This window comes from Drosophila albomicans, chromosome 3 (genome assembly GCF_009650485.2).
Source record: "Drosophila albomicans strain 15112-1751.03 chromosome 3, ASM965048v2, whole genome shotgun sequence".
NCBI classification, from domain to species: domain Eukaryota; kingdom Metazoa; phylum Arthropoda; class Insecta; order Diptera; family Drosophilidae; genus Drosophila; species Drosophila albomicans.
Window position 1 is genome coordinate 49,842,155 of NC_047629.2, and position 14,869 is coordinate 49,857,023.

The window sequence follows — 14,869 nt, forward strand, 5'->3', positions numbered from 1 at the left end:
TTTCTAGCACTTACCCTGTGGATCGATGAGCAGGGAGTAGCGACTGGAGTTGGTCACAATGATGCCATTCTCCACAGAGAAATTATCTGCCGGCAGACCAGCAAGTGACCAGGCGCGTATGGTCATTGGATGGCCCAAAGTGGTGGCCAATGAAAAGGTCTCACTGCTGGGTATATGCCTACGTTGACACACTGCATTCCAGTCTTCCAAAATATTAGCTCGGTACTAAAAAATAATAAACGATTTGGTACCAAAAAGTATAAAAAACATGACAATAAAGTGTTAAGTCTGGACGCCACTTTTGCTGGAATATTAACATGTCAGCATTTGTGCACCTTATGCACACGTTCCACATACAAAATATACCCTGTATATGTACATATCTACATATGTATGTAGATATGAATAACTGTGTATAAAAATGTCACGTCAGCCGTAAAACTAAGCGCCGGGAAAATTGAAAAGACTATGCAAAAAGCAACGCAAAAAAACCAATTTCAAATGCTGGCAAATAAATTTAGACTAAAGAATACCCTAAGAAAGAAAACTAATAAACTTCTATAATTTGGATTATACACAAGAAAGTATAAACCAGAATTTGTTTACAAATTGTGTAGCTTCAATCTGTATGATTTAAGTTTTACAGCATATCAAAAAGTTTTGGACATCCTACACAATTGCTTTAATTAATAGCTGCAAATCGAATTAATATTCCTCATATGCAGATTAAAGCTTTATTTATGTAGCAAACTGTCAGGCTTAGAGCAAAACATTGTGCAAAACATTGACAGGGTCTGACATGCTCATCAGAGGCTGGGGGATGTGCCATGTTTTTTATACCCTCTAAGTACAAAAGAACGGGAGAGAGCGTGGCAAAAAGAATAACAGGAAGGAAAATCAATGCAACGTGCTCATGCATATTAAAATCCTTTATGGAAATCTCACACGATGCAGAAGCGCGGCCATTAGCTGCTGTTCCTCTGCCACACACACATACACACACACACATACACAGTACGCAGACGAGCTCTGGTCTGCGGTAATGGCTGGCAAAATGGTGCAGGTTTCGCATTAATGTTTTCGTGGCGCCGCCGCCGCCGTCGTCGTGACTCACCTCGGTGGTAAAGAAGCCCAAGTAAGCGGTGCAGCCGCCAGCGAGAAGCACATCACCCACAATATTGCTAATAGATTCATGCAGATTCTTGGCTGCCTCCGACCAGCGCGTCTTCTCGCCTCCCAATCCGCCCAAGAGCTTCTCAGCTCTGCAAATGAAAAATTTATGTGACACACAATAATACTAGAAATATGTTTTCTGTGGGCCAGAAACACTCACCTGTTTAGCTTCTTTTCGCAGTTCTCTATGTCATCCTCCAAGCGCTTCTTTTCACGCGATTTCTCCGCAAAGAAATCATTGAGTTTCTGCAACTTGTCCAAGATGACTTGCAGCTCGGCACGTTTCGCATTGAGCTTCTCCATTTGCTGAGACAAATCACCTTCGGCCTCGGCCAGCGCCGCTTTCTTGGGCATCACAATGCGTGCCACTTTGTCGTAGACATCCATGGCTCTTACCCAACGGCAAATGCCTTCACAGGCCATGGAAGCTGCCTTGATCTTCTCGGGCACAAAGTCACGATCGGCTATATATCTGAGATGGAACATTAATGAAAACTGTTAAGTGTATTAGTATTAATCAACCTACTTATCGCGTATCTTTTTGATAATAGCTGGTGGTATGTTGTCTTTGTCGAAAGTTTTCAGCGACTCGAGGAACTTCATGTCGCTGAGCATGCGCATCGAAGGTCCCCAATAGTCTTCCACCATATGTCCACTAGGATCGGGTTTACGATCCGGTTTAATGCCCTTGAGCACACAGACAGCTTCCAGAGTTAACTTGACACCATAGGGCGGATTCTTCATGGACTTGACCACACCAATGTCAGCGGGTTTCAGCGTATTCAGCGCCTCCAGAGCTGCCTCCATGGCGGGTATAGCTTCTGCCAGATCCGTTTCGCAATCATCTTTGATAGCTTGAGCAGCAGCAGCTGCTTCATTAGCTGCCGCTTCATCGGCACCCACCACTTCCTTCTTTTTCTCAGCCTCCGCTGTTTCGCGTTCAATGTTCACCATAATGCGATCCGTTTCCTCGGAAAGCACTTTAAGTTTGGGCTGCAAATCGTAGAGATTCGCTTGCATTTCACCCACCTGACTGGCGGCAAAGTCGAGCTTCTCCAAACCCGTTGTATAACGGTCACGCAGTCGCGTAATCTCGTCCAGCTTGCGGGCATAGAAAGTGCGAAAAGCCTTCAACAACTCTAGATAAGCTGAAGGCGTCACATAATTGCGACGACTCAGTTCCAAGTAGCACTTTTCACTGGCCTCCACAACAGACTGATGGAAGTACATCACACAATAGACAAGATCTTGCTCGAGTTGGGTCAATTCACGATCCACTTCTCCCATTGTTTCGCGATTCCCACCCTCGGGCACTTCTTCGGAGGGGCGCGTCGATGGAGCTGCCGATGCAACCGCCTCCTCTTTGTCATCTTCATGGGGTCGATTGAGTTTCATGGAGGTGACGAAATAGGTGCCCACACGGGAGAGTGCCTCCTCGGGCCAGGGCATGTACCAGTCGATGGTGCAGCAGTTAATCAATGAGGGATAGACACGTATGCGTTCCTTGAAGGATTCACCGATGGGCGAGAAGGCCAATGCAATATGCAGTTGCTCCCTTATCCTTTCAATGTAATAGGCATACACCTCACTTGGCAGCGAATCAAGGACTTTACCCTGTTGGCATTGTTGACACATTGTGTGAGTGCAGGGAGAGAGAGAAAGCGAGAAGGGACAAGGACTTCATTCAGGGAAAGGTAGTGTGCAAGGTAAGTAAGCGAATTTGTTGCTGACAGTTGGCAAATCCTTTTGGGGGTACCAAGCGAACACTGTCGTTTGATTGCCACACTCTATACTCACTACTACGACGCTTCATACTCACCACTTGCTTGGCCACATTTGCCATATTCTCCATAATGGAGGCCTTGTCCTCCAGTTGGTAGAGATTTGGCAAATCACCGGTATTAAGTACACCATTGATATCCTCCACATAACCCTCATCCGTTGCCTGTTGTGAATGAATATACAAAGAATATATCGAGAGAATTTCACAATGCACAATGCAAATCCACAAGCTTTGTTTCAACTAGGAGTTTGGTGTCATTGTCGTTGACTACTACTGCATTTTTATGTAGTATTTGCCCAAAACCAACATGCAACTCTCGAGCTTGCAACATGCATTTTGCATTCGTTCTAAGTGCCATAGGATTTGTGCCAGCCAGCCAGCCATCCAGGACACAGTCATAGAAATTTTACAGCTCCCTGAGCTCGATCCAAGCTAAACTCAGAGTTGGATTTTGGTGTTTGGCGTTGCAGTTGGAGTTGTAGTAGGCTCTTTGAAGCATTTTAGTGTAATTGTTAATTAATGTGTGTGCATGGAGAGCGAAACTCTCGTATGTGTTTGCTTATGTGTGTTGGAATAGCATTGGCAAGAAACCAAAATACAGCATTGATTGATTTGCCCAGTTGTGAGTTGAATTTGCTCATCATCTTTCTAATGTGCACAGGTTGCATTCCAATTTTGTGCCGAGCCAAGCCATAAACAGATCCCCCCAAAAACAGAACCAAATGCCAAAGCTATGACTGCATCAGGTTTATAATCATTTTACCATCAATTTGCAGCGAGAGAGTGGGAGGAGAGATGTAGAGAGATAGGAGATGCGATGTTGCACAGTTATTACTCTACAGTCGGGAGATTAAAGTGGTTAATGGATGAGTTTAAGCGGTTAATGGATGGCCTGAAGCGCAACTACTGACGGGGCCCAATTTCAATTTATATCACTTTTGCAAAAGGATTACCCAGGACTAGCTAGCACTTAATGTCTAGATATAGCTCGAAATTCGAAAAGCGTTTTAGTGAGGCAAAATAGTTTGGTTTAAGCTCTCAAAAGACTTTCAAATTAAGGACAACTAGAACGAATATTAATGCACAGACATCTACTAAAATCTAGAACTGCCACACGAAATCAATTTGCTATTGAATTCTGATTTATGTGACATAAAAGATCTGTTAATAGATTGTCGTCTTGCATGCCTAATTAATGCGCCAACTACTTTCTCTTCCCCATTTACAAAACGACCAACATCAAAATTAACTAGTGCGTGCATATTTATGGATATTTATAGACTAAACTAGGCACATTAAATATGACGAATCGGAAAATGTACCAATACAAATTTAATGATATTTCTCACTCATCTATTATTCATAATTTTCTTAAACGTCAATTTTTTTGGATTTTACGGCAGCCCAAAAACGAAAAGCAGCTTTAATGTTGCCAGTTTAATTAAAGTCATAATAAAAGCTATAACTATCATCACACGAGCTTCCAATTTTGAAAGAGGGAAACACCTTGAAAGAGTCTTTATAGTTCGTTGAGCTGTATTTTCATGTTTTCTCGTGTGCTCAGTTTTCTAATAGACATAATCACACATAATGCTAATTATGCCTGACAAGTCATAATAAGCACTAAACAAACTTGAGAGTATTTTCAGAGATATTGTTTATCATATCGATTGGGTTGGTTGTTACTGGCCTTACTAATTTATTGACTTCGACTCTCCGATGCTTCTTGATTTGGTCATAATTGATAGATGCTTGTGTTGTTGTTATTATCATTGTTGTTGTTGTTGTGGTTGCTGCTGCTTCTGCTGCTGCGTATGCAAATTGTTTAGCAATAATCAAGTTACATAGTTGCAACAATTAACCTAATTATAAATGTAAATTTTGGCAAGACAATGAATGCTGCTGCTTCACAACGCATAATTCTGTCTGAGCTGAGTTTAGTTCAATTTGCACAAAAGCCAATTTTCCTATTCATTTTTGTTGCACAGTGTACACACACACACCTATGCAAACATTTGTATGTGTCACGTTTGGACAGAACTGTCCACACGCCTGACAACAATCAACCATGTCTAGAATATTTAAATGAATTTAGATTAATTTCCCTGCCAATTGTTAAACAGAGAATTCTTTATGGGTTTGTTGTACTCCATTGGGTGTTTGGCATTGATTTTTGTTGTATGGTTTTGGGTGGACGGCGGTTTACAACATTTTCAACAATATAAAATGTGTATTTTATGAGGCCCCCTCATCAAAAAAATTGATTGGCCGCTTCATGTTTATGCTGATGGATCGACATAACGAGTCTAATCAAATTCACTCACCTGGGCATCAGAGAATAGAAATACGGTGTGATTCAAATTGAAACTTGATGCCATTAGTATCTTCTTTAAATCATCACGCCAATCGGCTATCGTATACGATTTGGACACCTGCACAGTCATCAGGCGACAATCGGCAATATGTGCTGCGAGGCGACAAGAGCTGCGTCTGCCCGATCCACCCATGCCCACCATGAGAATATTACCTCTAGGCATTTGCAAAACACGCGACACTCTAACGGAAAATGTTCTTTAAACGTTTACTCATTTACTCACAATTTCCCATACTTTACCTGCTAACATGCTCAATGGCAAATCGAAACATAACCAAATCCATGGGAGTGCTTGAAAATGAATTATATTCCCTCAAATAATACTTCATAAGCTTCTCCAACTTGTCGTAGCTTTCACATTCATCGTAATACTTTGGCTCCGCATCCGGTTCCATGTAGTTGCCATAGAATAGATTTCGTAGATCATTATCGCTAAGTTTCTCGCCCGGCTCAATGCGGTCAGCGAATGCTGATTCCAATGAGAAGCGAAGATAATTTTTGCACGCATCAATGGCCATGGTAAGAAGACGGTCACGATCCAGTTGGTCAATCAGACTATACGAGTGTGTAGGCGACAGTCAGACGGCAATAAAAAAATGCAATGGTTGGCACATAAATGAAGTAAAGTAAAGTAAAAGAAAAAAAAGGTAAAGGTAACAACGTACCGGTCATAAAACACACGATAAGTTTCATGCGCCCACAAACGACCGAGTTTTTCCGGATCCGGCATACGCTTTGGCGGCACCATCACAATGCCCTGAAAGACGCGCGTTATGTCCCGCAGCGAGAATGTGTAGTGCGACTTGGCCGGCGTTGGCAAGAAGATGCGCATTGCCTCGCGATAGACGCTGACCATGGCCTCCGCTAAACCCTGCGAAGGGGAGGGAGAGAATAAGTGAGCCTTATGAAGATACCTGAACAACACAAGGGGACAGCAACAGCAGTAACAACAACAACAACTTCGGACATGGCCAGTCGAACTTTTGCGAAATGAAGTTATAAAATACAACATTTTAATTTTATTATGCGCCATCGCCTGGAACCGAGCCAAAAAACATCAGAGTGCATGTGGGATTGGATAAGTTGTCGCTGTCGTTGTCGTTGTTACTGTTTGCTGTTGTCGTTGTTCTTGTCGAGGAATAACACATACGCGCGATAACAGTCCCACCTTCTCGGGATAACCCTTGGCAAAGTGCCAATCACCAATTGTCGTGAATATACGAATGATGGTCGCATCCTCAAAGGAGTCAACGGCCACAACGAACATGTGCCGATAGAGACGCGGAAAGATAAAATTACTGCCACCCAATTGGCCCATGGCACAGACCAGTGTCTGCAAACAAAAAGGTAAATAGAGTAGACGAGTTATATTGTCGGTTCGTTTATGTGGAGACAGCAAGTCGACAGTCATTTATCATACGACATGCGCTCACCATGTCAACCAGTTCAATTTTGGTTGTGTCTATCAGATCCGACCAGTAGCCATGATCCAGCCAAGTGCGCAGCAATTCCAGCGGTGGCTGTGAGCCATACGTGTCCTTCGATGGCATGGCAACATCATCACAGAACACAATGCACTGTGTGAATGTGAATTAAATTAAACTTCATTTAATTTTACACTTTTTCCGCAGCTTACCTTCTTGCCCAGCGCAGGACCAAAGACGCCTTTGCGTCGTCGATCCAGTTTACTCATGATGGTGTCCTGCACCATTTGAGCCGAGGTGCGTGCCGAGAAGTTGATGATATTAACGAGATTTGCAAATTTTGGCAAGGCCAGCAAATTGCTCGTAATGATGGCACTCTTCCCTGTACCCGTTGGACCCACGACCAACATGCCATAGTTTTTGGCAATGCAAAACTCCTGCCAATAGGAAATGTAACCCGTCTCCTTCGTGGGCACAATTAGCTCACTGATCTGAGCGCTCTCTGGGAAATTGGCGCTGCCCGATGTCGGATCATCTGAGGACTTTTGCCACGTCCACCAGTTCTCAGCCTCGTCGAAACGATAGTCCAGGAATACCTGCTTCTCAGGGAACATTTGACCGCGATTCAGTGAGAAATATTTGGGCTTGGGAAAGTCCTCATTAGAGCCATAGATAACCTTGCGTAGAAGCGTGTCAAAGGTGCGTTGTCCGGCACCTGTCAATGCCGAACAATAGGCCCAGGCATAGCAGAAGAGGAACATCTGCTGAAACCATGTCTGATTGAATACCTTGTGCTTCTCCAGGAAGTGCAGAAAGAAACGCGAGAAAGTTTGATACTGATACAACGGCGACAGTTCCAACATCTGCTTGCAATGTGTCAGGAATTCGAGTGCCGCAGGAATCAACCACTCAACCATGTCCTCGAAGAGCGTCATGTAGATGTCGTTGAGGCCAATGATGTTGATCAGCACATTGCAGAAGCTCTTGTGGAAGGCGCGCCAACCCAGCTGCGATGGTTCCATGTAGATCATGCCACAACGCGAAACTGTGGCTGGCGATGCCTGCTCCAAATCAGCAGGTTCAAACATCATATTCATCATCTTGGTCATTTGCATAATTTCACCGGACATTAGACACAGCTTCTTGTTGTCATCCAGCACCGTGTTCAAGTTCTCGATCCACACTGCGTCGACGGGACCATCGAACATGACCCAAGCACGCTCCGTCTTGGGACCTTGAACCTGTTCGCGGAATGTCTTGGCCAGCACACCGTCTGACCATTCATGTGATATGGGATCAAAGCGTCCATAGAGCTGACCCATAGTTATGGCCTTAGGGTTGATAATGCGAAAGACTACGGGATATTCCTTGAGCGTTGCCTCCTCATCATTTGCCACGTTGCGCAGCGTCAGAGCAAGCATCTGTAGTGAAGGGGGGAGCAATAGAGCAATTCGAATTGGCCATTTGTTCAATTATTAATTCCACGCCATTTAATTGGCTTCTGACTCACCTGATAGGCTGTGGTCTTGCCACCCATGGAGCCGCCCACAATCATCAGACCGTGCCGGACCAGCAGCATCTCGTATACCTGCAGTATTTTCTCCAAATACCAAGGTGTGGCCTGCAGATTTCGTTCCGCCAGATTAATACGCAGCCACTTGAGGATGTCGTCGCGTTGTGGCTGTAAAAAGAGTCGAACGCAGTGAGGAATGGCATCGCATCGCAATGGGAGGAAACGATGGGGGGGGGTCGAGGGAGGCAAATGTCGGGAAATGGCAAAGGGAAAACAGGTGTAAATGAAATATGAAAAATATGCAATGAAATATGCGAGCAACTGAAAGGTTGAATGGGCATTTCATTATATCCTTTCGCACAAGAGGTAAATCGTTTTCTTTATGCCGTTTGGCGACAAAACACTTTGCAAAAATGAATATGAGATGAGTGATAATATTGTACTAAGAGCTCAATCATATTTTTTTGTAAGGTAAACAATTTCTTATATATTATAAGGAGTTTACATAAAGAAGTATTGGGATTGTTGTAAACGTTATTTTGTATGGAATTTACGGAATTTCTTTTATATAATCTGATATAATTCATTGCCTTAAAATAAATAAATCTATTATGAGGTAAATTACATCTAAAGTAATAATAATTATGTATAATATATCTACTATACACACCGATGCCAAAACTTTTTGAACCTATATAATTCTGCTCTATTATAATTCTTTAAAAATACTAAAGATATCTATTAGAAATGAAATAACTAATAAGCAATATAAGATTCTTTAAAGATATTAAACTAATCAAGTTAATAGATTAAGTTATTGAGTGAAGGATCAAATTATTTTCAACCTAAAAACTTTTAACCTTCAAGAAGAGGTTCCCATTAAGAATTTATTATTGTTATTGCCATAATTGTTTTCTATATGAATAAAACTATTTTCAAATTTTCAAATTATTTAACCTTTCATAAAACCTGGATATAAAATAAAAATTATTGTTAATCGAACAAATTTGAATTTAAGATAGAAAAATTACTTCTATATTTAATTCTTTAAATCTACCTAACCACATAAGCAAAAAATAAATATTTGAAAGAACTGTCTCAAATCGTGTAAACTCTATAATAGAGTATTCCCACTTCGCTGTGCTGCATTGTTAACTCTTTTGAATGTAATTTTATCAGGCATCTCCAACCGGTTATCGCTTCAATTTGCGCTGTTCTTAACGGCGTCGCTTGCGGCTCATTACACCCCATATTTATTATGTCTTTCTATATACCAACCTTCTATATATATATACTATATGTATATATGGAGCTTACCATGGGCAGCTCGACGCCTGGGAAGAGATCCATATAGATGCCAATGAAGAGGGAAATATCCTGTTCGAGGAATTTTGGCAAATTGACATCAACAATGGCGCGCAAAACAATCTCAGGCTCCGGGAGGTCAGCGTAAAGACGACGCAACGATGCGGAGGCCAATAGCACTGATTTCACAGCTCGCATACCTGTAAATAGTTGTTGAGATGCGGCATGTTATTAAGCGGGCGAGGAAAGGGGGGGGGGGGGGGGGGGGGGGAAATTGCATGGCATTTGCTTAACAGCTATGCGGCATTTTTGACGACAGCATAACTCAGCGATAGAGTATTTGGTAGGATATGTCCTCAACCGGAGGTAGCTTCATTATAGACGCCGTGGAATATGTGTGCGTAAAAAGTTTACAACTGGACAGTGGTGGCATGAAAGCCACAACAACAAGCGACAATAACACGAGCGAGGCAGCAACTAAATGTACAAATAGTTTTTATTATTACTTTGCAAAATAACACGCACACATTGTATGTGCGGGTGTGTGTTCGTGTGTGTGCGTGTGTGTGTTTGTGTGGCATTTGTCTCTCACACACGCAACACAAAAGCGCTGCAAACTTGCAAGAAAGTTTTTCAATTTAAACTCAAAATAAGATACTGATCAAATGTACTTTGCACATAAACTTGCACAGCTGCCAGAAGCCTGCAATTGCAGCCATTGGCCGGACACCCACACACCCACAGACAGACGCACACACACAGACACATACACACATCGTTAGATACGAAGAGCAGACATGTTGTAATGTCATATGACATGTTATGTCGTAAAAGCGAGCAATATCTTTGCCTTGAAACAAGAAAGAAAACAAGTGAAAAGAAAACACATGCAGTAAGAAAGAGATAGCTGCATAGATATACTATATGTGTTGTATAGAGAGAGAGAGAGAGTGAATGCTTGCAGGATGATACTAACATACAGGATGGATGCAGCAGTAAAGCACACGACGAGACGGACGCAGGACAAACGCAAAGTTGAATGTTGCATATACAATTTACTCGTACTTTAGTACACACACACACACACACACACACACACACACGCTGCAAGCAGAAAAGTGCAACTCCTGTTTGTTGACTACTTTTGTGCCTTATTAGCAGCCAGTTGCGAGGTGAATTACTACAAGAAAAAAAAAAAAATGACAAAAGAGATGCAACTACAGTCAAGCAAAGCTCCGACGAACAAGAATAAGTTAATGGTATTTTTACTTTGCACAGCAAATTGCGAATTTCTTTGATATGAGTTTAATGACGCAAATTTGCAATAGAAATTTATGCACAATGGCAAGGAATGACGGGGAAATATGCTCAAATCTCTTTGTAATAGTGTGTGGGTTGTTTAAAGCTAGTCAAATTTTAATGTTTATATTTAATATGATGATTTTTAGCAAAAGCAAAAAGTGGGAAAATGGTATTATTATTAAAGTTAATATGCCAACAAGATATATAAAATATACCAAATGTTATTTTTGGAATATTAATATATTTTTATATTTAAAATATACCATAAATATACTTCAGACAGTAAATGGTATTATTATTAAAGTTAAATGCCAACAAGATTTATAAAATATACCAAATGTTATTTTTGGTATATTAATATACTATTATATTTAAAATATACTTCAGACAGATTATTTTTTGCTAAAATCAATGCAGGCCAAATAATTCAACTAAATTAATAATGTTATTAAAATATACTAAATGCTATTTGTGGTATATTAATATACTACTATATTTAAAATATACCATAAATATAGTTCAGACAGACTTCAGACTTTTCAAAAAAATCAATGCCATTCAAAAAATTAGACTAAATTAATTGGCAGGAGATACTAAATTAATTAATTTAAGTGTTAAATATTGATAAGTGAATCAATTTTGTATATAAATTATCAGCAACATGTTTGTTAAAGAATAGTCAATAATGTAGAGTAAATTCGTATATCACATTTATGGAGTTAATTATTGTAACACAAAAGTAATTTGGCGATTAGAATCCAATATATTTTATTTTACTCACCATAATCGTAATGCGATTGCGATGACAACTGCTCGGAGCACAGTTTGTAGGCCTGCACGATCTTCTGGGAGAGCACACGCGCCATATCGAAGCCATTGGAGTAGAGAGTTATCTCGCCAATCATTGCATAATCCGGCACCATCATGGCCACAGTACGGAAGAGTACCTTCAGATTGTCGGGCAACTCTGTGCGACCAGCATAGCTGTTGATGGAGCAAAGTACTAGTATAAAGAGGCACATTTGAAACGATTGGATTGAGCCAATCAAATACATCAAAATGCAAGTGCTAATGGCATAAATACTCAAAGCCCAGGACAGGACAAAAGTTTGGGGCGTCTAGACTTAAGTTATGAGTGAGTGGCTACTAAGAACGTCTGGTTGCATGACAAATTGGCAGGCATTGAACAGCAAAAAAAATGCCAGGCGAAAGATGAAAAGCAAAAAAAAAAAAAGGAACGTGGTAGCCAAAGGATATTAAGACCTTTTGGTGAATGGCAGGCGAAAGGCTCAGGCCTCAGTTACAGTTATGACTGCCAACACACGTTGCGTGTGGTCGAACAGGAATAATAGGGAGCAGGGAGTAGAGAGGGAAGCGGCGGGGTTATATTGCACTAGTAGTCCCGGCCTAGGCCTAATATGCATGTTTGTCGCAGCTGTTCCACATGCATGCCAAAGCAATAAATATCCCTCTAACCGTATGGGTGGAAAATCTCCAATAACGCAATAACTACCAATATCATGACCATGCCCCAAAGGGTCTGCCAGCCATTCTTTGGAAACTAATAGCCTCACCCTCTCTTTCTGCCACTGACGTTCTCTCGATGTCGCTGTGTCGCTGCGATGATGCTGGCTGTTGTCAGTGGTGTTGCCTATGGGCGTGGCACAGGCATAGGCCGTGTCGGCTTACAAAGTAACTAAATGCATTTTCAAATGCACATCGGCAAAAAGAGTTGGCTACAGTCCCCACCCCCCTCAAAAAAAAAAGAAGCCTAAAAAAAAAGAGAGAAGCAAGAAATTGGCGGCAGGGTGCGTGAAACCGCAGCTGCTGCTGCTGTACTCCAGCACTCACCCAGGATTCATGGTTATGAATATGGAACAAGTTGGATCCAGTTTGAGCATTGTATCCTCGAAAAAGAATTTCACAACCTTGCGACCAATGGCTCGCTGTATGGTCAGAATCTGTTGCGCGACCACCGACAGCACTTCCAGCTCAATGCGATTGAACTCATCGAAGCAGGCCCAAGCTCCCGACTGTGCCAGACCCTGCAACAAAAATGAAAAAAAAAGAGAAAGGAAAAGAATTGAAGAAAGTAAGCAGTGAAAAAAAGAGTGGAGAAAAAAAATTAAAGAACATACATATACATATATGGCAGGGAATTGGAGTTGGGAACGAGCGAGCGAAGGAAAATAACACAGAACACAGAACGCATCCAGAGCAGAGCAGAGCAGAGAAATGGCAAAAACAAACAGCAGCATAAACATTATTTTCAGTTTCTCATCGCTTGGGTTCTGTTCTGTGCTGTTCTGGATTCAGTTCGGTTCGATTTCGCTCAACTATGAGTATGTGTGTGTGTGTGTGTGTGTGTGTGTGTTGTTGGCAATGTTCCGCTGCTCAACAAACGGCAAAGGCACAAACATTGCAACATGGTTTACAAATGTAGACGAACAGTAGTAGTTGTTGTTGTTGTTGCAGTTGTACTAGACGCGCGTGGGTGAAATCCCCAAAGGGGTTTTTTCATACCTCTTGCCTCTCCTCTACTCATTTCTTTCTAAAGAGATAGGGAAAGAGAGATGGGAGGAAAGTATTGGTTGATAGGGTCAGCGTGGACTAGGAGCCAATACGGCGCCCTTTGATATGCTTTCTTTTGCATGTTGCAATAAATATGCAGCTTTATGCTAACAGTACAAGCGATCCTAGGCCAAAGGGGGGAGGAGAAAAATGGGAAAATACTCGTAACATATGCCAACTGACTGCTGCTCCTGCTGCACAATGGGCAACAAGCTGGGGCAGAGTGGCAGAAAAGTGCACTTTAAAGAGTTTTGATAGCTTCGCATTTTATATACTTATTGTACCCTAAAAAAAATCACATGTCCATGATAAATGCGGAAAAGGGAAAGGGAAATGAAATTAAAACTAAATATTTAAAGTTCTACAAAATGTTGATATATGTGTTAGTTGTTGGCTGTGCAATTTCTACAATTTCTCGAATGGCCAATTATATGAGATTGAGAGTGAGTTGTGTGTTTGGAAGCTGGTCTAATGACCAAAGTGGAAATTGATTATCGTGTGTGCTACTAACATTTGAACCTGTGTAAACCTTTAGCATAATTATGTAAATGCAAACAAGTTGCATGGCCAAGCAATTTGTTATAGCACACGCAGTTTAAGAAATATGTAAATTATTATAAAACAAACTTAACATGAAACAAAATTCTGCAGTTTAGTATTAAATTTTCAATATGTAGAAATTTCTTTTGAATATCAATTAATAACTGATTTGTTTCTATTGCATATTACCATAATTTCTTATTACAACTCCGCTTGCACAATTCGTAATTTAGCAATTAAAAGAACATATAAACAAGTAAGAAAGTTACATTCGAGTAGTGTACCCACTCAGCAAATTGAATAAAAGAAAGATAGCTCAAAAATACTAAAAATATGCCAAGTGTCATGCTTGGTATATCGTTGAAGTAATAAATATGAAGTATACCATGGAGGTCTTTTTAATCTATTTTATTTAAAAAATTAAAACAGTGTCAAGGCTATCAAAATTCTAAATGAAACGAAAAAACTGAAATATACCGCAAAGCTGTTAAAATGCCAAATGAAAACGAAAAATTCTAAAATATACCAAAACTAAATATACCTTTGGTGCCCTTTGGCATGCTTTTTTACAATATTAATTGCCCAACTTTAATTTTAACTAATTACGGCTACCAATTCTTAACAATGCCAAAGCTGTTAAAGATAACAAAATATACTACATAATACTGAAATACAACTTTGGTATACCTTCGGTGCATTTTGACAAGCACACTACTAAAATTTATAATCTATCTATAGTCAATGCAATGTATACTTCAATGTATACTTCACTTCAATTAAATTTAATAACAATCTTATAATACAAGCGGCTCGTGGATATTATTAATAGCTTAATGCATTATAAGGTTATTATTAAATTTAATTGAAATTAAGCATTGCTCTAT

At 40.7% G+C, this 14,869-nt stretch overlaps 1 protein-coding gene across 2 annotated transcripts in view; it reads right to left on the minus strand.

Moving 5' to 3' along the window:
* Window positions 1–14,869, minus strand: part of LOC117567269 (dynein axonemal heavy chain 3) — a 51,401-nt gene that overhangs the window by 16,773 nt on the left and 19,759 nt on the right. Inside the window, exons 27-41 of one of the 2 annotated variants that reach the window (XM_034247131.2) lie at window positions 12,726–12,919; window positions 11,656–11,858; window positions 9,585–9,772; window positions 8,265–8,435; window positions 6,967–8,175; window positions 6,764–6,907; window positions 6,481–6,663; window positions 5,996–6,201; window positions 5,571–5,885; window positions 5,281–5,512; window positions 2,993–3,118; window positions 1,700–2,787; window positions 1,334–1,645; window positions 1,115–1,262; window positions 15–225 (exon numbers count right to left, since the gene is read on the minus strand). The exons of the other annotated variant lie outside the window; for it this stretch is intronic. Of the exons in view, the coding sequence (XP_034103022.1) occupies window positions 15–225; window positions 1,115–1,262; window positions 1,334–1,645; window positions 1,700–2,787; window positions 2,993–3,118; window positions 5,281–5,512; window positions 5,571–5,885; window positions 5,996–6,201; window positions 6,481–6,663; window positions 6,764–6,907; window positions 6,967–8,175; window positions 8,265–8,435; window positions 9,585–9,772; window positions 11,656–11,858; window positions 12,726–12,919 (4,930 nt within the window). The remainder of the gene's footprint in view (window positions 1–14; window positions 226–1,114; window positions 1,263–1,333; window positions 1,646–1,699; window positions 2,788–2,992; window positions 3,119–5,280; window positions 5,513–5,570; window positions 5,886–5,995; window positions 6,202–6,480; window positions 6,664–6,763; window positions 6,908–6,966; window positions 8,176–8,264; window positions 8,436–9,584; window positions 9,773–11,655; window positions 11,859–12,725; window positions 12,920–14,869) is intronic. 2 annotated transcript variants of the gene reach the window in all.